At 58.6% G+C, this 23,407-nt stretch overlaps 1 protein-coding gene across 1 annotated transcript; it reads left to right on the forward strand.

The window, feature by feature from the left end:
- Positions 1–8,340: 8,340 nt before the first annotated feature.
- IER5 (immediate early response 5) lies at positions 8,341–9,180 on the forward strand. Its single transcript, XM_070056224.1, has one exon. The coding sequence runs from the start codon at positions 8,461–8,463 to the stop codon at positions 8,938–8,940; it is 480 nt and encodes a 159-aa protein (XP_069912325.1). The 5' UTR covers positions 8,341–8,460; the 3' UTR covers positions 8,941–9,180.
- Positions 9,181–23,407: the final 14,227 nt, after the last annotated feature.

Raw genomic sequence — 23,407 nt, forward strand, 5'->3', positions numbered from 1 at the left:
CTGAATAACGCAGGCTGGATAAAGCCGCAGCACGACATGGGAGGGCCTGCGTATTAGATTGTTGTTGTTTGCTTGTTTCCATTACAGCACGCTCGAAGCTAGGTCAGCGGTTTATTTTGCTCATAGTCCTGGAGGGTGAAAGTGCAGAATCAGGCAGCCCCAGGCTACCGAGGACTGGAAGCAGGAAGAGAAGCAGCCCCAGGCAGACGTGAGCGAGAGCTGATGGCCTTGCTGCCGTCCACTCCCACGAGAACTGCCCAGTCCCATGATGGCCACGTTCATCGCTCCTGACCTCAAGACCTCCCACTGGCCCAGTTCTTTGAGGCCTCATGACTCTCAGCCTGGCCCTACTGAGGAGTCCTGGCTGCTCCTCTTCCGATCCAGCTCTGCTATGGCCTGGGAAAGCAGCAGAAGATGGCCCAAGCGCTTGGGGCCTTGCCCCCGCGTGGGAGACCCGCAAGAAGCTTCTGCTCCTGGCTTCCATCTGGCCCAGCCCTGGCTGTTGTGGCCATTTGGGGAGTGAACCAGAAGATAGAAGATATCTCTCTGTCTTTGTGTCTCTCTCTCTCTCTCTGCCTCTCAAATAAATAAATGAATCTTTTTTTTAAAAAAAGGACCCAATAGCCCAATAGCAGTAGAATAATCTGAAAAGCTACACTAGCAGAATTTGGTGATCCCAGTCATCCATTGTGACAGGGGACAGTCTCACAGGACCAAATGCTTCCTTTGTAGACTGACTTCAGGTGTTAGGCCTGCACTGGATCATTAAATCCACTTATTTGGAGCACACTGGGGATGTCTCCACCAGCTTAAAATCCTGTAGAGAAAAGGTCCCAGACATCTGGTGCTGGACCCTGCTCCTGACGCCATCACTCACAGCACCTCACAGTGAGCAGTGAGCCTCTCGTCACAGGGGATGCCTCCCAGGGCAACTTGAACGCGGGCCCCTTCTGCCTGGGCAGACTGATCACACACCAAGTATCCTGACTGTGGGTTCTAGGGGTGCTTCCAGCTGTTCAGGGCTGCACCTCCAGTCTACAGGTAAACCTCCCACTTCAGGGCTGTCCCAGCGTCACCTGAGTGGTCCAAATGGGACTCCTGGTCAACTCAACCACTAACTTGGCACACAAGGCCAGGCTCTGGAGGGCCTCCTCCCTCCTTTCCCCAGCTGGGTCTGGGAGGGAGCCTCACTCACCGGGAGGGAGCTGAGGGCCGAGGAGGCACACGCCTGGCTGGCGGCACAACCCCAGTCTGGCTCTTCACCCCATGTTCCTTCCATGGACTCCACAGTTTCTGAAACGGCCGGAGCGTTTACGGGCACCTGACAGAGACCAGACAGAAGGCTGGATTCTACAGGAGAGACACGGGTCCACAAAAACTTTCCTATCTCAAGCCCTTTTAGAATCGATGAGGAAGAAACTTACAGATGCAGAAATTATGGGAAATGCGCAGAATACGATGCCTGGAAGCGCCATGCGGCCATGAGGCCCCCAGAGATGGATGGAAGGAAGTCGGTGCCTACGGGGGAGGGTTAGGGTTAGGGTTTAGAGGTGGGGGCCCCATGTCCTCCCCAGGTCCAGCAGCCACTTCCTGTCGGCTAGAGGCCTGGGGTGCTTCCATCCCGTGCTTCCAGGAGGCAGAGGGCCGAGAACGTCCAGACCAACTGCAGTTCTCTGAGCCAGCAAGAAAGAACCAAGCTCGGTGTTCTGGACACAGAAAACTTAGAACCTTACTTTAATTGGAAATAATTTCTCAATTGGAATGTTCCTGAACAAGACTATGAGCCAGGAACCTTAGTTTGCAATTCTGGCCGCCATCACTTGATCTTGTAAAGCCGTCTGCAGAAGTGCCTGGGACAGGAAGCGGCACAGGGCTGTCAGAGCACACAGTGGGAGTGAGACTAAAGCCAGGAGCCAGCCTTCCTAATGCCTCCCAGTGAGATTCTGTGCTCAGAACTTGGGAAACCTCCGCTGTCCTGTGCTGCTGTTGTTGTTTTTTTTGGGGGGGGGGGGGCAGAGAGCCGTTGGATAAGTGAATGCGTGGCCTAAAGGTGGATCTCAGACAGCACTCCCTTCTTGAGACGTGTGGTGGCTGGGTGCAGGTTGTTGTCCTTTGCCAGACAGAACATGAGGATGAGGTGCAGGTGCAGGTCAGCAGAGGCGAGACTCCCGTGCAGGGTGGAGGCACCATGCCCAGACGCAGCACCTGCAGGCAGGGGTGCTGTCTGGGGCAGGGCTGAATCCAATTCCAAAGCAGGTGGAGTTTGGAGCAGACCTTGAACGCTGCCCATTTCCTCACCTGGTGTGGATCGCTCAGAAATGTCGTGGCGTCAGAGCATGGTGGTAGTAGAGTGTCAGCCTCGGTGATTTTATTGTAAAGCTCATTGTGTGGACACAGCCATCCATCATGTTTGCTATTTTCAGCCAGGGCTGGTTGCTGTGGAAGCTGTGGCTTTTTTGCTGTGGGGAAGGGGGTTTGGGCAGTGCAGGGGCCACAGGGCGAGGCTGGTGACTTCAGCTGCTCCTTGCTATTGGACTGAACGTTGCTCTTGAACCTGTGCCCTCATCAACGTGCTCAAGGTCACTCCCCTCCTACACAACCTCTCCCACTGCAGTTTGGTTCTGAGCAGAAGCCATTGCTCTGGGCTGCAAGCGTCCTAGTTTGCCTGCTGTCCTGACACCGGCCTCTCTCCCTCATTAAGTCTTCGGTTGCAAAGGGTACTTGCTAACGTAAAGAGAACTAAGCCCCTCGGGACTCCAACATCTGGTGGCATAAAGGAGGGTCCTTGGCAACCATCGCCTGGCACAGACACTGCCATTCCTCTTGCCCTGCCCACGAGGCCGAAGTGCCCTCTCCTGGGGGTAAGATGTTTCCAGGCCAGGCTGGCAGGCACGGTGCCGTAACATGTTTTACCTCTGGGGGCAGGCATTTGGCACAGCAGTCAGGACACTGCCAAGGTTTGATTCCCAGCTCTGCTTCTGACTCCAGCTTCCGGACAACGTGCACCCAGGAGGGAGCAGGTGACAGCCCAAGTACTTGGGTCCCTGCCACCAGTTCTGGGCTTCTGGTTTTGGCTTGGCTCAGCCCCAGCTGTTGTGGGTATTTGGGGAGTGAACCAGCAGGTGGAAGATCTCTTTTCGCTGGTCCCTGTCTTTCTGCCTTTCAAATAAAAATAATTTTTTAAAATGCCCTATTTTCCATCACTGTATACTGCTCCTCCATTGTCTCTCCTGGAAACCTGTTCCCTGGGGGAGAATGGCAATTTGTTTCCTCCAATTCATGAATTCAACATGTGCGTGCTGAGGGAGACCCATGCCTGCCATGGACAGCACTAGGTGCTGACGGGATCCAGGGGCACACGGCAGTTAGTACCATTTTTCCATCCTGCCTGCTACAGGAAGGAAGTTTGCCAACTTCCTCTGATTTATTAGTGTTCCACACATCGTTGTCATCCATCCACTCACCCCAACACCTTAACAGCTCTTCCGCCATCCAAGGTGTCCCTTGGGCCACCGCTGGGCTGGACACTGAGGGTGCTCAGGGCAGTACTGGTACAGCAGCACTGCGACATGGCCAGTGTCCTGGCTGCCTTGGAAGCAGGGCCATAGGCGGAGGAACCGAGCCGCAGCCCCCAGCAGCTGAGGCTGGACAGGTGTCCTTTTTGACTGTAAAAGCAGCAAATCCAGAATCCAGTTTGCCATGCACGATCTCTTACACTTCAGGGACACAGCCTGGTCCTTGGGTCTCTCTGTCCACCTTTATCTTCCAGACGCTGTGCTGCCCATCTGATCCCTTTGTTCAGCTGTCCCAGGCATCCCCATTCCAGTCACATCCCCCTCACGACAGGAGATGCTTCAGGACCCCAGAGGGCCAGGGGGCAGAGCAAACAGACATGTGGGAGTGGGTGAGGCATCGTTCCAGGGAAAATGAGGAGGAGGGCAGAAGAGGGGCAAGGGTGATGTGGAGACAGAGGCGCGTCAGCGAATGAGGGGAGAAGTACAGGGGCCGGGTGCCCTGCTCCGACCTCGTCAAGGCCACGTGGCAGGTGCCGGCCTTTCTGTGAGGGCTCAGGTGCCTGACAGGGCCGGGGCGGCCAGCACAGCACGCAGCCAGTCTCCAAGGGTGACGTCTGCTTCGAAACTGTGAACTGGGAGAAGGAAGCCCTCCCAGCATCCATCATGAGCTGCTTTTGAAAATCACTGTTTTGGAGCACAGCTGCTTCCTGTCGCTCAAGCCTGCACTCTGCTCCCTTCCAGGTGGAGCCTGCTGCCTGCTGATTTAATCCCCGGGGTTCCCTCTGCCTCCAAGATCTCACAGCCGATTCTGGGCCCAGCTTCCCTTCACGCTGCCGCTGCCCCCAGGCTGGAGGGGGGCTCTCTGCTCCTCAGGCACAGACAAGCTAATTCAAGACAAACCTAATTCTCCTGTCCAATTAGAAACACACAAACAATGTAATATTGGCACAGGAACCAATCATAACAGCTTAAAACCTTTTACAAGCCTTAAAAAGAAGCACACAAAAGAACCTCATCATAAGGACAAGGGACAGCCCTAGCAGGCACAAAGGTGGGCAGGGGTACGGGGACCCCCGCCCTCCCCCGGGCCACACGCACAAATTGAGGGTCAAATGGAAGACGACCCAGAGTGAGAGTTGCTGGGGGCTCTGACCTCAGGGCCCCCGGGGATTCTGAAGCCTGAGGAGGGGCAGGGGCAGGGACCCCACGGTTGCACCCTCAAAGGCGACACACTGATCTTCCTTGATGGATTTGAAGTGACGCCCTGACAAGAGGGACTGCATTTCAGAGCACCCAAGAGTCCCTCTTGAGAAAGCACCCCCACCGTGAGACCATGGTCTAAACTCAGACAGGAACAGCCGCTGCATCCCACTGGGCAGGAGCTCAGGCTTCAGACAGATGGGCTGCACCTGGGTTAATGATCCGATTGTAATTTGTCCATGTTCCACATATGATTTAGGCTGACACCTGGATTAATGTCAAGAATATAATTGTGGGGCCGGCGCTGTGGCGGCTCTGGCCTGAAGCACCGGCATCCCCTATGGGCACCGGTTCTGGTCCTGGCTGCTCCTCTTCCTATCCAGCTCTCTGCTGTGGTCTGGGAAAGCAGTAGAAGGTGGTCTAAGTCCATGGGCCCCTGCACCCACGTGGGAGATCCGGAAGAAGCTCCTGGCTTCAGATCAGCACAGCTCCAGCCGTTGCGGCCAATTAGGGAGTGAACCAGCGGATGGAAGACCTCTCTCTCTCTCTCTCTCTCTCTCTGCCTCTCCTCTCTCTGTGTGACTCTGACTTTCAAATACATAAATAAATCTTAAAAAAAAAACATTGCTTTGAGCTTCGGGGTTGAGAGTTCTCTAGGGCATGGGCCACTCTGCACTGGCAATAAAGGACCATCATTTTATCAGCGTGTGGGGCTCCTCCGTTTGCACAGCAGATTCTGGTGTGGAACAAGGCTCCTCCCATGTGACTTCAAGGGTACTCTTCTAAACAAACAGTGATCTCTCGGTGTTTTCAGGGAAGCTGAAAGCAATGATCTCTCGCCGACAGAGCAGGACTCCAGAGAGGCTGGCAAGAGATCCTGGCGAAGGGAAGGCTCCGGGAGTCTTACAGCCGCCCGTCCTCAGCAGAGCTCAGGGTGCTGTCAGCACCAGCGCCTGTAATGCCTGAGCCTGCCCGTGTGCTGCAGCAGGTGTCTGCACAAAGCCTTTCTCAAGTGTGCACAGTCCACACGGCGTGGGTGTTTCTGAAGTGAACAAGCACTCGTGTTAGAATTCAGATCAGTGTTTCCATCTAAAAGGGGTTCAACACAGCCTATCAGCCACACGACCCATGGGGGTGGTGGGCAGAGGTTGAGGGGTCTCCTGCTGGCTGGAAGAAATACAGGCTGCCCCTGAGTGAGGTGCTGACACCACCAACCTGCAGGAAATGTGTAATCAGGGTAGGCAAGCAACTACCTTCTCGGTAAGCACATACTCCCAACAGCACGGTGGAAAAAAGCAGAGATCAAGGGTGGGGGTTGGCGCAGCAGCCGGGACCCCGCTCGGGTGCCCACGTCCACGTCGGAGTGCAGGGCTGCAGCCCCTGCTCCTTCCCTGACTCCAGCTTCCTGCTACTGGGCGCCCTGGGAGCAGCAGACTTGCCTCACATTCCCCGGTCCCTGGACTGGACGGAGTGCTTGGCTCCTGGCTCAGCTGCTGCGTGCATTTGAAGAGTGAACCAGTGGATGGGAGATCTCTCTTCAAGTATTAGAAAAGCACAATTGTCTAAAGTCAATCTATTTTATGTAAAAAATAACTTTTGCAGGGAAAGGGATAGGACAGGGCCATGACTATTATGGTCCAGGGTGAGATAAAACGAATTTGCAGTGATGTGTGGGTAGTAGACCACTAGAATAACTTATGTGACACACGGTAGCTGGCTGTTTGAATATCTGAGTCTCACACTTTGCGGCCTTTCAGTGTGCTTATCTCAAGGTTAACAGTCCTCTGATGTCATGGTGTATTCAGGGTGTGGATGTGAGTGAGGCAGGAGGCACTCACAACAGTGTTGCTGGCAAGTGAGAAGCAAACAAAACACAAAACAGAGATAGCGTTACCACAGGATACTGATTAGCACTGTGGTTTTATTTAAAGTTTTTCCCGTTAGACACACACACACACACACACACACACACAGCTCCCATCTGCTGTTTCACTCCCCAGATGCCAGCAATGGCTGGAACTGGACGAGGCAGAGTCCAGGAGCCTGGAAGTCCACCACGATCTCCCATGTGGGTGACAGGGCCCAAGTACTTGAGCCATCTTCTGCTTTCCCAGGTGCATTAGCAGAGAGCTGGATCGGAAGTGGAGCAGCGGGGACTTGAACAGGCTGATACAGAAGGTCACCACTGTAAGCGGCAGCTTAACCCACTGTGCCCCAGTGCGGGAGGGCGAGTCAGGCACCCCAGGAGCTCCCTTTGTCTCCCTGAGCCCAGGCCCCCTCGACCCTGACCCTGACCCTAACCCCCACAACCGCTTTGTAACTGCCTCTGGGCTACCCAGCACAGGTCCCTGTGGCCGTCACTCACTGAGTGCCTGCCGCCCGCAGCCCAGCCTGTCTCCCTCTCCACCGGCTCCAGGCAGCTGCCCAGCACAGCTGCCAAGTGCAACACTCCCCACGCCGGGCTGTGGCTCCTGCCACCTAACTCCCCGGCACACAGCTTCTTAGGTCAGACCTCCTCGTACCTGTGTGCCTGCCTTCCCACCACGGCCGCTGTAGGGTGAGGAATTCTGATAAGGAACGCACACACAGGTGCCGGTGTGATGTGAGCTTTGCCTGTGTTCTTACAAACACTGAGGGCAGCGCTGTCATTATCCCTGTGAGGCAGAGGGGAGGGCTTTGCACAGGTCACGGGGAAAGTACGAGGCGGGCTGGGATTCCAGCCCTGGAAGCTCGTCTCAGCCTAGGCTCTGGGCTACAGGGTGGTGGTGCCGCGAAGTTCTCTAAGTTCCTGGAGGGGGCCCCGGGTTTCAGCAGCATGCCTGGCCCCACTCCACAAGCTGTAGGCCAAGGCCCCCGACTGTGAGCTGGCCAGAGCAAGTCCGGGATCTCAGCCAAGCACAGCGCCTGGTAAAACCCTGGCGCCGACCAAGCCAAGCGCTGCGCCGGTTCCGGAATGTGTGGCTGCCATCACCTCCCACATAACACAGCAGAGGCGCGGGGCGCAGAGCTGCAGGGAAGGAGAGGGCCCCGGGGGTGCTGACTGCGCTCGGCCTCGGTCACGGTGCTGGACAGCCCGGGGTGACGGTCAGTGCACTAAATCCCGGAACATCCCCACTGCTATTCATCTTGACTCTAAATTAAACTATGACACCATCATGGGCCCCCTGTGCCTCCTTACGTGTAGTTGTCGAGTGCGCTAGGTTCTCCCAAGGGTGCCGCTGGGTCTGTGGTGGAGTACAGGGGCCGGGTGCCAGCTGCGGTCTGCAGAGGAGAAGCCCTGTGTCCCCGGTGAGGCCGGCCGGCGACTTCAAGGGTCGGCCCCGTGCTCGGACGGACGCTGGGCACCTGTGCGCCTGCAGGCTCGGTCGGGGGTGCAGCCGCGGGCAGCGGGCAGCGGGCAGCAGGCAGCGCAAGCCGGGCCCCTCCGCTGAGCTGGCCCTGCCCGCGCCAGCCGGTGCAGCTCAGCCTTTCGCACACCCCGCCTTGCTCCCTTTAAAGGGCCAGCTCCGCGGGGTTCGCGTTCGAACGCACCCGGCGCCCTGCTCGGGCTCCCATTGGCCGCGCGGCCGGCCCGACGGTTGGCGCCATCTGTGATTGGCGGCCGGGGCCCATATAAGGCGGGGCGGCGGCGGCGCCGCCGAGGCCGGACGCGGGCAGCGGTGCTGGACGCGGGCAGCGGCTGTGGCTGGGCAGGCGGCGGGAGCGGCGGAGTGTCTCCGGATCCGCGCTGCCGGGCACCGGCGGCATGGAGTTCCAGCGGGAAGCCCACCGCATCGTCAGCATCTCTCTGGGCAAGATGTCCAGCGCGCGGGCGCAGCGCGGCGGCGGGCGGCTGCACAAGAACCTGCTGGTGTCGCTGGTGCTGCGCAGCGCCCGCCAGGTGTACCTGGGCGGGCCGGGGGCCGGGGCCGGGGCTGGGGCCGGGGCCGGGGTGGGGCCGCCCGCGCGCCCCGCCGCGCCCCGCGCGCCCCGCGCCGACGGCGGGCCCCTGAAGCGCGTGGCGGCGGGCGCGGGCGGCGGCCCCGCGGAGCGCCCGGCGCCGCTCAAGAAGCCGCGGCGCGCGGGCGCGGACGACGAGGACGCGGACACCGACGGCGTGGCCCAGCTCGTCAGCGTCTTCGGCTCCGGCTTCTCGGGACTGGTGCGGGATGAGGCGGCGGAGGCGGCGGAGCCGCGCGCGCTGAGGGACCTGCGGCCCCGGAGCGCGGCCGTCGTGGCCCTCTAGGGCCCGGCCGCGGGCGCGGGTCCACTGCCCCGCAGCTCGCCGGAGGAGGCCCGATGGACGCCCGCATTCCGCGGCGGAGCGCACCCAAGCCGGCGCGGGAGCGCCCTGCGGGCCTCCGGCCTTTGTTGTATAAAGGTCGGGAGCCAGGCGGGGTTTGTGCGGCGTGTTCTCCGTGGTCGTGTCGGGTTTTGTATGAAGACGTACTTGCGTGTCCCACGCGTATTAAATATTTTGGAACAGCGTCACTGCCTGGTCTGTTGCGGGGGAGGCGCGGCGAGAGGCGCTGATGCCCTGGCCCGCAGCCCCTCTGCGGACCCTGTGCGATGTAAGGCCAGGCTTACGGTGTCTGATTAATGCGGACTAGTGTAGCTGTCATACACATACCAAAAAAGTTTTCTTAGCGGTGCTTTTGTCTTTGTGCATCTTCTGTTGTTACTGAAAAGGAAAAAAAAAGAAAACTGGTCTCGGTAATAGCTTGCTTTAGGAGCCTGTCTGGATCCGACCTGAGCCGTCCAGGCCCGGTGAATGTCAGGAGGGAAATCCCGTCTGCTGTGAAATTGTAGAAAACACGTTGGTGCAAGGGGACTTCCTCGGTCAACCAGAGAAGCTAGGCAGGTGCATGTCGGGAAGCAGAAATTCCAGACTTTGTCCCCAAGTGGTGACATCATTGTTCCGGGCGTGGTGACAGCCAAGGCACCTCTAGGTTTGACTACAATCATTGTTCAAAGCTGTCTAAAGGAAAATGTTCAGTGGTTGAAAGAGACGCAGTATTTCAGAAGCAAGCTGATGAGGGAATGGTGTCGCCAGTCCCCTAACGGTGGCACTGGCGTAGCAGCTTGGAGTAAACTGAGCAGGAAGTAGACAAAACCGCAGGCTGTGGGCATTGGGCAGAAGGAGCTGTGAGGGTACCCTGGCCTTAGCTGAACCCCAGCCCTGAGAGCTTTGGTATTTCTGCAAATCCAAGTGGTTCCTTGCGCATAGTGAAGTTTCTGTGTTACGTAGTCCTCCATCTCCAGGGAGGGTCTTGTTAAACTGACTGCTTTTTCCTTCAGAAATTAGCTACTGAAACTGTTTTGGCCACCAGGGGCCATTGCGAGTGCTGACTGCTTAACCTGGAGGTGTCCCAGCACTGATTGTGCAGGCATTTCCCCTCTTGAACAGTATCCTGATACAGCTAGCGTTTGCTGAGGGCAGGGGAGATGCTTTCAGCGAGACCAGAGTTCCTGCTGATTCTTGGGTCTGCACTGAGATGAACCCTCGACCATGAGTCTGCTTGATGGAAGTGTAAGTGGACATCGGTGACAGGGAGGACGCCTCGCAGGGGTCAGAAAACACCGCTCTCTTCTGCTGTAGGTGGTGCGATGGTTAGACAGAGTACTTGGGTGTTTGTGTTGTGTTGTTTTGTCATCTTAACTCTGCCCTGAGCCAGGAACCTTGGACAAGTTCATCTCTGTGCCTCCGCACTTTTCAAGTGTGAAACTCAGATGATTGTACCTACCTCGTGGCTGTGAGAATTAATGTGCGGACACTCTTCAAAAGTGTTTCATGCGTAGTAAGCACTCAGTGGCCACTCACATGAAAAAATACTTGAAAGATCTCCCACCCACTGGTTCACTCCCCAAATGCTGTGACAGCTGGGGCTGGGCCAGGCTGAAGCCGGGAGCCTGGAACGCAGTCCACGGTCTCCCGTGTCGGTTCCAGGAACCCAGGTACCTGAGCCCTCACTGCTGCCCCCGGGTGTGCGTTGCAGGAAGCTGGAGCTGGGAGCAGAACTGGGACGGACCCACACACTCCCGAGTGGTGTCTTAGCTTCTGTGCCAAGCGCTGCCATGTGGTTGTGCATTGTGTGTAGTTGTGAGAAAGAAGGAAGGAGGATGTTTTGAAGTTCAGTCTGTGAATGCTGGGTTGTTTTTCTTCAGGGCACCGAGAGCCAAGAGGCACAGTTTGTGGCCAGGTGTGCTACCCTGAAGCCTTCGGGTTGTGGTTGACAACCTTTGTCGGGGGAGTAAGCGGAGTGAACAACTCTGGAGGGAGCAGAGTGCTGTGGAATGCAGGTAGTTCCTGTGGGGAGTGAGGGAGACTGGCTCAGTCATTTTCGGCCTGAGTGCTTGGTAAGCCATACTCGATGGGGTCCTGGACGAAAGCCTTCCCACCGCCGAGATATGGTTTTCACACAGCTAAGTCAGTGCTGGGACTCCAGGTTTTGGCACCAACCCTGTCTTGACCACCGTGGGAGAGCAGGACCTGGTCGTGTGATCAAATTAGCCTTAGTTCTGCTACGGGAAAAAGGCTCTGACAGCCACATCAAAAAACCAGCTCTCTGAAGTTCTTTTTGAAAAGTACCTCGAGAAAAGTCCATCTATCGGGAGTAAGTGATGTGTCAGCACAGTGCCGTTCAGACGTGTCAGGCTAAACCTGGCCCTTTTCAGAGACTGTCAGTTGTACTTGGGTGGGGGGATACTAAGCGGGAAGCCTGACCTGCCCCCCAAGTCGCCCAGCTGTGCTGTATGGCACTCAGTAACCCTGCTCCCGTTCCCCCAGGCTGGATGTGGGAGCGAGCACTGGGAGGGAATGGGTCGAGAGGCTTGGTGGGATAAAGATGTAGAAGTATGCGGACGATGTGAGTGGCAGCTCCGTCTCATCACTGGCATCCAGAGCTTGCAAACCTCAGCCTGGCAGCCTGGGCAGCCCGAGCTGGAGCCTGTGTGATGCAGTTGGCGTGGGGCTTGATGGACTTTTTTTTCTACTTCAAAAATTTCAGTTCACTGAATAACCAAAGAATTTCTGATCTCTTGCCCTAAATATTTTGCTCTTGTCCATGAATATTTTTATTCCCTAGCCTGCCTTTTATCACAGCAGTTCTTGAAAATGAGAACCAGGGCAATGCTGAGCCAGCCTTCCCATGACTGAGACACCGTTGCTGCGAGGTGGGAGTGAGGCCACCCGGGGGCCTGGCCCGCCGCGGGAGCAGTTGGCCGCCCAGCCTGTGAGCCGCCAAGCAGATTTAGAGTTCTACAGTAGAAAGCCTTGGGAGGAAAGCGGTAGCGGCAGCGGCACGGTTGGTGCTGAGTCGCTGTGAAGGCAGGAGTTCGGTGCAGTGGTTTAGATGCCACTCAGGACGCCTGCATCTCCGTTCCTGGCTCCGGCTTCCTGGGAGGCAGCAGGTGATGGCCCAAGTACAAGGCCCCTGCCCGCTGCGTGGGAGGCCTGGGTGGAGTCCAGGCTCCTGGCTCCAGCCTGGCCCAGCCCAGCAGTTAGAAGAGCTCTCTGTCTTTCACATAAGGTTGTAAGTTGTGATCTAACTCATGCCCCAGAGTTTTCCAGAAACAACTGTTGAAGATGCAGTCGAGAATGAGCATGGGAGAGCAAAGTGTGAAAGGACCCACACATTCGCGAATGCCTCCAGTTCTTTGAACTTCCGAGTTTTGACAGATCTCACTGATTCACTCCCCAATGCCTGCGACAGTGGGGCTGGGCCAGGAGGAGGCCAGGAGCCTTGAAGTCAGGCTGGGTCTCCCACACGGTGCAGCACCCAAGCGCTCGAGCCACTGCCTCTGCCTGGCAGGAGTGCTTACCAGGACCCAAACCCCGGTTCTCTGGCATGAGCTGTAGGTGTCCTAGGAGCAACCCTAGCCACTGCACCGCCTGCTTGTCCTGCTCTCACCTCACCTCCCTCCTCCATGGGCTGAGGGTTTCAAAAACTTAGTCCCTGTACAGCACGCGCTTTCTCCCAAGAGACACGGGCCAGCGTCCTCACAGGGCTGCACCCCTGGGGACATCAGCCAGCGTCCTCACTGAGCTGTATCCCAGATGACATTGGCCAGTGCATCCTCCCTGGGCTGTACCCCAGGGGACATCGGCCAGCGTCCTCCCTGGGCTGCACCCCAGGGGACATTGGCCAGTGCGTCCTCCCTGGGCTGCACCCCAGGGGACATGGGCCAGTGTGTCCTCCCTGGGCTGTACCCCAGGGGACATCGGCCAGCGTCCTCACAGGGCTGCACCCCAGGGGACATCGGCCAGCGTCCTCCCTGGGCTGCACCCCAGGGGACATCGGCCAGCGTCCTCACAGGGCTGCACCCCAGGGGACATCGGCCAGCGTCCTCCCTGGGCTGTATCTGGAGTTTGCCTCAGACCTCTGGATCCCTGCAGGAAGGAGAAGCCTCCAGGGCTGCATTCCTGGCAGAGCTGGTGGTTTCTGCTCTCAGGTCGGAGCTGGAGTTGCGAGTGGGGGAGAAAGTTGATTGGCAGCTTTGGAAGGTGTGGGAAGGGCTGGTTCTCACTGCTGCTGGTCATCTTTATCAGGTGAGTCCACTGGCCTGGCCGGGAGCAGGCCTGGGGTGTTTGCTGGTAAATGTACTTACTGCGAGTTTTAGGTGATACTGCGTCAGGGGACTTGGTCGTAGGAAGCTCCCAGGCTGTGATGCGCCCTATCCCTCGTTTATAGGATGAGATGAGACTGCTGCCGCGTTCCCGTCCATGTAGAATGAATCAGCCCTGGCCCCAGCCACACTTTTTCCATATAAACTGCATCTCTACCAGAGTGTCTCAGTCCCGGGACCGCCGTTGGGCAGGTGGGCACTGTCCAGCCCCTGGTGCCTCAGCGTGGTCTGTGGGCAGCACAGGTGACCTCTGAGCTCACTAGAAAGGCAGTCTCAGTCTGCAGTGCAAAAATCTGTCTGTGGTTTAGCAGGATGCGTGGGTAATTCGCCCAGAGTAAAGTGTGAAAAGTGGCTTATGTCCACTGCTCTCAGCATCAGGTGTGAACCCCTCAGGCGTAGGTCACCTGTGTCAGGTGTGAACCCCTCAGGTGTAGGTCACCTGCGTCAGGTGTGAACCCCTCAGGCGTAGGTCACCTGTGTCAGGTGTGAACCCCTCAGGTGTAGGTCACCTGTGTCAGGTGTGAACCCCTCAGGTGTAGGTCACCTGCATCAGGTGTGAACCCTTTAGGCGTAGGTCACCTGTGTCAGGTGTGAACCCCTCAGGTGTAGGTCACCTGTGTCAGGTGTGAACCCCTCAGGCGTAGGTCACCTGTGTCAGGTGTGAACCCCTCAGGTGTAGGTCACCTGTGTCAGGTGTGAACCCCTCAGGCGTAGGTCACCTGTGTCAGGTGTGAACCCCTCAGGTGTAGGTCACCTGTGTCAGGTGTGAACCCCTCAGGTGTAGGTCACCTGTGTCAGGTGTGAACCCCTCAGGCGTAGGTCACCTGTGTCAGTGTGAACCCCTCAGGCATAGGTCACCTGTGTCAGGTGTGAACCCCTCAGGTGTAGGTCACCTGTGTCAGGTGTGAACCCCTCAGGCGTAGGTCACCTGTGTCAGGTGTGAACCCCTCAGGTGTAGGTCACCTGTGGCCCAGCTCCCTCTTTCCCACACAGGACTGTGCAGGCTGAGTCACTTTCCTGTGCTGCTCTGGGCTCCCAGGAGGGGGCGTGGTCAGGGTCAGAGACTGCCCTGGAGGGAAGGGTGGGGCTGGGAATGGGCTTGGCCACAGGGAGCCCTGGAGGAAGAAGGGGCAGTCTCTCCAGGGAGGGAGGTGGGCGGCAAAGGAGATGGCTCCTGAATGCAGTCGCCCTCAAGGTCTGGTGAGGGTGGGCGGGAAAACCAGAATAGGAGGGGAGTGAGGGGCACGGAGGCTGTGATTGCAGCCTCTCCAGGAACAAGAGAACCAGGGCCAGCAAGAAAGGACCCAGGTGCAGGCCTTCAGGCTGCCCAGGGTGCGGGAACAGTGGAGCGGGGGCAGCGGGGTCTGACTCAGGAACTCCTGCGTGTGTGTCTACAAACACGTTTCCTTCCCCTGCCAAATAAACATGACCAGAAACACTAGGACCTCGTCACGATCGGCAGCTCAGCCCCAGCAAGGCAAACGGCCAGGGGCTCCTGCCCAAGCCCTGGTGCCACTCAGGGTTTCTGAGGTTTCGGTCCCTGATGCAGTAGGACTTTAAAAATCTGGCATTTTAGGCCGGCGCCGCAGCTCACTAGGCTAATCCTTCGCCTGCGGCGCCGGCACACCGGGTTTTAGTCCCGGTTGGGGCACCGGATTCTGTCCCGGTTGCCCCTCTTCCAGCCCAGCTCTCTGCTGTGGCCCGGGAGTGCAGTGGAGGATGGCCCAAGTGCTTGGGCCCTGCACCCCATGGGAGACCAGGAGAAGCACCTGGCTCTGGGCTTTGGATCAATGCGGTGCGGTGCGGTACGCTGGCCACAGCAGCCATTGGAGGGTGAACCAACAGCAAAAGGAAGACCTTTCTCTCTGTCTCTCTCTCTCTCACTGTCCACTCTGCCTGTAAAAAAAAAAAAAAAAAAATCTGGCATTTTAGCATGCGTTATGAGCAAGACAGGATTTGGCATCCTTGCCGCAGAAAATGCACACGTGTGCTCACTGCTCTCTCTCTGTCACGCACACACACCGCCTCTTATTTGGAAAGCCAGTTATGAATGACGGTGGTTTCGTGGTGAGAAATTTTCTCCGCCCTCCCTCCCTGCCACATCTGCCGCTTTCGGTACTGTGCCAGGTTAGTCTGAGGCTGGCGGCAGGTTGGGGCTTGTCTAGCACGGGGGCCCTGGGTGCTGCGAGGACAAGGAAGAAGCTGGGCAGTCGGGTAAGGAGATGAAAGTAAGAGTGGGCAGGAGACACAGATGGCTGTGATGGTTTAAAGGGAAACAAGATAAAGTAACTCCAGACTCAGACCAGGAGGAATGTGAGACTAGGAAAACGGAGTGGACCCTAACCCTAGCTTGTGCCCCTGTCAGGTGGAGAGAGTTGTTGGGAACATGGGGAGGAGCAGCTCTGCGTGGTGTTGGGGTCCTCTCACCCCGAAGTTGTGAGAGTGCAAAGCAACACCACCCCTGTGCCTTTTCACGGTGTTCTGCGAGAAGGGGATGCCCAGACCACCCCAGGACACAGCTCGACTGGAGCCCAAAGCTTCCTCTGGCCTTTTTTGCTTTCTGTCCTGAATAGCTGCAGCTGTTTCTAAAAACAGACAGCTCCATCTTGTTTCTCCTGCAGCCACCGGCGCCTTCATCTGGTGCCTTCTGACTTTTGGTTGACTATGCGGGCCCAGCCCGGGAGCCAGGGCTGCACAGCCTGGCCTAGCCTGGCCTGGCCTGGCCCCGCCCTCCCCCCCGCCCCCTCTGCCAGCACAGCCTGGCCCGGCCCCCTCCCCGCGCTGCCAGCACAGCCTGGCCTGGCCCCGCCCTCCCCCCCGCCCCCTCTGCCAGCACAGCCTGGCCCGGCCCCCTCCCCGCGCTGCCAGCACAGCCTGGCCTGGCCCCGCCCTCCCCCCCGCCCCCTCTGCCAGCACAGCCTGGCCCGGCCCCCTCCCCGCGCTGCCAGCACAGCCTGGCCCGGCCCCCTCCCCGCGCTGCCAGCACAGCCTGGCCCGGCCCCCTCCCCGCGCTGCCAGCACAAGTGCTGTAGGAGCGGTGCCGCTCCACTGTGGTCACTTCCGCTGTTGTTTTCCAGGTCCCACCGTCACCATCTTCATTTTTACTGTAAACGCGTTCCTTCAGTCTGTTCTCTGCCCCAACACTTCACTTCCTCCAACCTCAGCTGTGACAAGAAAACACTCAGCCGCATACGGCTCCAGTGATGTCAGCAGCCTCTGACTCAGAAGCCTCTGTGACTTCCTGCTGTCTCTGCACTCTGCTGAGCCGGGCACCAGGTTCCGTGTCCAGAGGCGGGTGAGCAGCTGGTCATCATCGCTCCACTTGAGACCGGACGCGGGGATATTTACGAGGGGTGCCTAACCCGGGAAGGGTGTTAGGGGAGGGTGATGGGAAGAGGGCGCTGTTTCCGTGCTGAGCCCCAAGCCGTGCTGGAGTGGGCCAAGTGGGCAGTAAGGGAGGAACCATTCCAGGTAGCTGAAGCCGCTGTGCGAAGGCCCTGGGGCCAGAGAGCAGGGGTCGCTGGATGACAAGTGCTTCCCTCTGGTGGAGAATGAGTATAACTAAGGGGGATCATCCCGGCTGGGGGTGCTGTGTTGGGGGGGAGCTGAGGAAGGCTTTTAAGATCCATCACTGGCTAAAAAACAGACAACTGAGTGAGAGAAGAAAAACTGGAGGCAAGGAGAAGCAGCGGCCAGCCAGCGGGCAGGAAGTGGCCCCACGGTGGCGCCTCTGAGGCATCTGTTGTGGTCGCCTTTTGTTGTGATTTATGTGCATATTTTTTTTTTAATTTTATTTATTTGAAAGGCAGAGTTAGAGAGAGAAGGAGGAGGAGGAGGAGAGAGAGAGAGTCTTCCATCTGCTGGTTTACTCCCCAAACGACCTCAACGGCCAGGGCTGGGCCAGCCTGCAGCCTGGAGCTTCTTCCAGGTCTCCCGTGTGGGTGCAGGGCCCAAGCACCTGGGTCATGTCTGCTGCTTTCTCAGGCCATCAGCAGGGAGCTGGATGGGAAGTGGAGCAGCTGGGACTTGAACCCCATATGGGATGCTGGCGTCACAGGCAGCAGCTTAACTGGGGATGCCACAGCACCAACCCCTTGTGTGCATATTAGTAACTTTCCTAAAATTCCTTACTTCCCCATCCTGACCAAGTTGTACTCTGTTTAGATAAGTGCTGGATATTAATCTCAACTCCGTGGAAGCTTTTGCATGGCAGATCTGCCCTGGTCTCCAGAGCGGGTGGGGCGGGGCCGGTTCAGAGCAGCAGGTGGGACCCCACACTTCCTGCAGCCCAGCTGGGCTTCCTGTGATTTCTGAGAAACAAACTTGAGTTACCCCTCCTCCCCACGGAGGACAGAGGACCCTCTGACGCCCTACCCTTCTCACAATACGGTCACCCTGGGAAAATGGCTGCTGCTGGGATCAGCCACGCTTGCCCAGCAGCTGAAGGCACAGGCGGTGCACGGGCCTCCAGGAGCCGGGGGGAGGCGGCCGTCCCCAGCAGGGGCGGGAGGCCCAGTTTGGGCTCTGCTGCTCACTGCTCGTTCACCCACTCCCCGGTTCTCAGGCTGCCGGACCCTGGCTGCTCTGGGAGTTGTGGCCTTGCCTGTCCCCTCCTCCTCTCCTAGAACCCACTGGGAAGTACACAGAGTTCAAGCCAGCGAGGTGGAGGGGACAGATGGCATTGCTGAGGTCACCGACCCAGGCTCAGAGGGGCCCTGGAACCTGGGAGACGCCCTGTGGGGGCCCTATTTCTCCCCCAGACGGTGTTTGGATTAGAGATGTGATAAACAGAAGCATGCAAACTGTACCCACAAGGAGAGCTAAGTGACTCCCCCTCAGTGGAATCTGGAGGGCCCGAGCCCTGCTTCCCTTCATCACACGCGCTAGGCGGCAGGCCTGGGGGCTCCCTGGCCGTGGATCCCCACCCTGCCGCCCCGCACCCCTGCGTGGCCACTCGCTCAACCCTGCAGTCACGAGTTTGTCTTCCTGGCCTGGACTGGGCCCTCCCCACCTCTTCGTCACAGTCACCTCTCCGTAGTCTGGCCCAGAGCCTGGCAGCAGTGAGAATTACACCTTGTCTGGGGCGACCCGGCTCTGAGTTTTGTCATTCACCATCTCTGCTCCATCATTTCAGAAGAAACCTGGCTGATTCCAGCTCCTATCGCCGCCAGGGAGGTGCTGAGCAGAAGGCAGGTGGGGGGGTGCCTGCAGCTAGGGGAGGAAGTGCCAGGGCCTGGGAGGTTGAGGCGAGATCGTTTTCCTGGTGTCTGGAGCCTGGAGTCGACATCCGGCACAAGTGCTGGGATCCGGGGAGGGGCCCCTTCTGGGTGTGCAGGGGCCTGGCGTAGGGAGAAGGTGAGAAGGGCCTGGCCCTGTTGAGAGCACCATGCCCAGCCTGGGCTTCAGCACTGTCACCCCCACGGTCGCGCCCCCCCCGCCCGCCTCCAGGATTTGTGGCTGCACTGAGTGGGTCATGACTCCACACGGGTGTACACTCATCTCGGTGACAGCACCGGCTCTGGCGTCACCTGCAAGAAGTGGAGGCTGCACGCGCTTTGCAGGACGCCCGCACCTGGGCTCCACTGCCACTCGCTAGACCCTGGCTTCCCGCTGCGGGACCTGGGAGGTGGCAGGAGGAAAGAGCGGGAGCGCAGAGCGCCGCATTCTGCAGGAGGGGCCCTGAGAGGCAGGGGGCACGTGTCACGCCCGTGGTGCCGGCACACTTCCCTGGGGCGTTCTCCAACTCAGGACGCGCACACAGGGCAGTGGACCCTCCCACAGCGCCTGAGGGCCCCTTCCCTATGCGGGTGCTGGAACCGCGCAACCCTGCACAACTCTTCCCACCCAGGGCCCTGGAGCTTCCCAGCCCACCTGCGAGGGGTAGAGGCCCTGCGTCCTTCCCCGGTCTGGGTACCCTGGCCGGGGGCTCTGGGAGCACCACATGCGGAGCCGGTGCAGGGTTGGCGGGAATGGGCTTAGAGTGAGGGCGAGGCTGGGAAGTAGCCGGGGGCTGGGCCTCCATCAGGGCCTGACGCTGGGTGCCTACAAGTGGAAGCAGGAACCCGGGTGGAACCACACTGGCCACGGAGGGCACGGATGCCAGTGCCCTCCTTGGCGTCTTCAGCACCAGGCCCCAGCCTCGGTTTTTAATGTATCGTATCTTTTTTCTGTACAAAGTCAGCTTTTATCTTGCCTTTTCTAACAAAGACAGAAGGCAAGCTCCAGGGTGGAGCCACGCCCGACATCTCACATACACACACACACACACACACACACACCCCTACTGGGTACAGCAGGTGTCCCAGGGGCTCCCACTTATGGCCTACTTGCCTCCGCCCTTATCACCTAGCTTGGTCCCTGTCGCTCACCCCTTGCTCGCCCAGCCATTCAAGGCCAGCCCTGTAGGAGGAGGCAAGAGGTGAGTCAAAACAAGCTGTCACTGAGATCCAAGAGCATGCTGGGAGACTTTATCTCCCTGGGTCCTTGAGAAAGACGAGTGTCGGGCAGGGGGCCCGGGCTCAGCAGGCAGATCTGCCCAGGAGCCTGGGGATGGAGCAGGTGGGGGCTCAGGAACGCCCAGAGCCCAGTGCGTGTGCAGCCCTTGGGAAGCCTCCAGCAGCTGCAGTGACCCAGCACGTGTAGGGGAGCAGGCGGTGGGCCAGGGGTCCCGAGGGTCTCGTCTGCTCAGAAGTCAGTTCTGCCTGCTTCCTGAGCGTCCTGGGGTGGGAACGCTGCCTTGCTGGTGTCTGTGTGTCCCAGAGGAGCCTGCAGTGTGGATCTGTGGACTCTTAGGCCCAGGACGTCCTTCTGGGGAGCACCTCTCGTAACTTGGGAGGACTTGGGCATGATTCCAGGGGTCTTGGGGAGGGAAGGGACACCTCTGACCCCTGACCATGTGTCCTACCAGCCCAGGACTTCCTGTGGGACATTCTGGTTTTGAAGCATGATTTTTAGGGCTCACTGCAGTGCAGGGCAGATGCTGCCTTTGCAGAAATGGGCGCCCTTGAATCACCGTCCCCTGAACAGCACAGACGGAGGCTGGAGGAAGGGGATCCAGGACCGGGACACTTTGATGGGGTGAGGGCAGATCCCAGGGAAGAACATCGGTCCCCAGGGTCAGGGCCGGAAGCCTTGGCTGTCCTCACTTCCTGCTTGGTGGGGAGCAGAACTCTGGGGATGCCCTGGCTCCTGGACGCCTCCGTGCGCGTGACGGCCGCGCGTGCTGAGGGGGACTAAATGTGTGTAGGGGCTGCTTGTGCGCCCCATGCTCTGGTCTGCCTTTGATCCTCTCTGAACGGAAGCCAGGCAATCAGTGGGATCGACAGGCCCCATGAGGGAGGCAGCCAGGCCCAGGCTGCGTTTCTGGGATGAGCTCCTGCTGGTGGATTCCAGATGGAAAGCCCTGGCAAGTGTGTCCCAGAGCCGAACAAGGGTGGAGGCACCTTCCCGGGGCTTGGGGGCCCCATGCTGCCGACACCAGGAGGCGCCCCTGGGGGAGGGGCTGAGCTGGAGGCTGGCAGAGGTGGAAGAGAGGGTGAACGGACTACAAGCAGCGTGGCCGAGGGTGAGCCCTGTGTCTTGCCAGATTTTGAAGAGTGAGTGATTGACATGTGACCCAGACAACTCAGGCCCCAAGCCCGAGGCCCTTTGCCTGCACGTGTCATCCCAGCCTGCGTGGGCCTGTTTGGTTTTATCTTCCTCCGAGGTTGAGATGGTCAAGACCACATGGACTTGGAGGACGGAGACAAGCTGGTGTCCATGTTCAGAAGAATCCAGACCTCCCAGTACTGGATGCTCGAGCTTTGTAGCCCTTTCCCTGCCTTCCTGCCAGGCCTCAAATTCCGGCACCATCCACACCCAGAGCCGGGTTCTTCCCCCTGGAGCTTGGCTGCCCCACTCACCCCAACGCCTGCTGAGGCCTTCAGGTGAGCAGGGGTCTGACTTGTGCAGGGAGGCCTCCTGACACGGAGTCCCTTCTCCATCCCCCAGGGGAGTGTACGTAAGCCCTAGTTATGACAGCTGCGAATGCCTTCTCCTTGTCCCAGGGGAGCCCACCTCCGTGCCCTGGTTACAGCAGCCAGGAGCTCCTTCTCTGCCCCAGGGGAGTGTGCACAAACACCCCATTAGTGTGGCCTGCACAGAGTGTGGACTGGGATCCTTTGTCTCCCTGGAAAGAAGCGAGGTTCCTGGGGCTTCCCAGGATGTGCAAAAGGGCTGCTGGGGAGCCAGCATTCCTTCAGGAATGTGGGCTCCAGGAGAGCAAGGATCTTCCTTCCTGCGAAACCCTGGGGTCTCCACATAGTGCCAGGAAATAAAGACCTGTGGAAGGCAGGCACGGGAGCAGTGCGCTGTGATCCACTCTTGGCTCTTCCCGAGGGCCCTGGTGACACGCAGGGCCCCTCTGTGCGCCGGCTGCCGCCTGTGTTGGCAGCTCTTCCAGGCTCCTCTGTGTGGAGTCTTTCTTTAAATGTTTACATTCATCTATTTGAAGGGCAGAACGACAGAGATGGGGGAGAGAGAGAGTGGGAGCGAGCGAGAGAGCGAGCTTCTATCCGCTGGTTACTAGCTGAATGTCCACAACAGCTGTCTGGAACCAGGAGCCAGGACCTCTCCAGGTCTCCTATGTGGGTGGCAGGAGCCCAGGCACTTGAGCCATCACCCACTGCCTCCCAGCATGCATCAGTGGGACACTGGGTCAGAAGTGGAGTAGCTGGGACTTGCGCGAGCACTCCAATGCAGAAGTGGAGTAGCTGGGACTGGAGCGAGCACTCCAACACAGAAGTGGAGTAGCTGGGGCTTGAGCGAGCACTCCAACTCCAACACAGAAGTGGAGTAGCTGGGACTGGAGCGAGCACTCCAACTCCAATTCAGGAGTGGAGTAGCTGGGGCTTGAGCGAGCGCTCCAATAGAGGATGCAGGGGTCCCAGGCCGGGGCGTGGCCCACCGAGCCTCAACTCCCACCTCTGCTGCTGCGGTCATTCTGTGCAGCGTTCCCAGCTCTGGGCAGGCTCCCAAGGACAGGGACACTGCTCCCTGGTGGGCAGCTCTTGCCAACAGGGAAGCAGAGTGTTACCTGTCGTGGAGGGGAGGGCGGCTGCGAGAGCGAGTGCTGTGGGTTCTTTTCCTCAGCTCGGTATAGAAATAAAAAGCTGGCAAATAACTTGCAAAGAGGCAGAAACTTCTATTAGACAGAAAAGAAACTTTTTTATTTGATTGGCAAGAGACAGAAAAGTGTCTGGCCCAAGAGGAGAGCAGGCAGAGTGCCCGAGCTGGTCACTGGCTTTGAGGAAGTGTCCCGGGTTTTTAAGGCATTGCTGTCTGTTCATTGGTCATCCTACTGGGGTGCCCATTGGACAGGGGTTTCACATACGTATGTTGATTGGCTTGGGGCCCATGGAGATAGCAGGGGTCTCCTGGAGACTGTCCATCTCCTTAGGGGCTCAGCCCCCTCCTCTGGTAGCTCTGCATGATTTCACACATGCAACACGAGAAGCTGTTAGTGGGGGAGATGCCAGTTAGTGTGGTGACAGCTTTCCAGCCACAGCTGGCAGCCTGCTTGTGCAGGACGTTCTGCCTGTGTCTGAGGGGCCCACGGACCCCCAGCCCACTGGACGGCCTGTGTGCTTTCCCCTTTCTTCCCAGGGGTCATCCTGGGGTGTGCTTTAGTTTGCTTGTGTCCCCAAGGGTTGAGTAAAGAGCTGGGACTCGGGGACTCCCTCCAGGGTGCTCTTGCCTTTCCTGCTTCTGCCTCCTGGGACCAGTCCCCAGATGCACCTGACGATAAGCCTTTGTGGCTGTGTGTGTTGGGGGACAGCCGGGTGATGTCACCGTCACCATCACCATCACCATCACCATCACCATCACCATCACCATCACTGTCACCATCCTGGCTCCAAGCTCGTTACCTCTGTCTCTGCTTCTGCTTCCTGGGACCAGTCGCCAGATGCACCTGATGATAGCCTTTGTATCTGTGTATGGGGGTGGGGGGACAGCTGGGTGACGTCACCATCACCGTCCTGGCTCCAAGCTCATTACTTCTGTCTCTGCTTCTGTCTCCTCAGCTGAAAGATGGGCAGCAAGACGCCTGG

Source organism: Oryctolagus cuniculus, chromosome 13, assembly GCF_964237555.1.
Source record: "Oryctolagus cuniculus chromosome 13, mOryCun1.1, whole genome shotgun sequence".
Lineage (NCBI taxonomy): Eukaryota > Metazoa > Chordata > Mammalia > Lagomorpha > Leporidae > Oryctolagus > Oryctolagus cuniculus.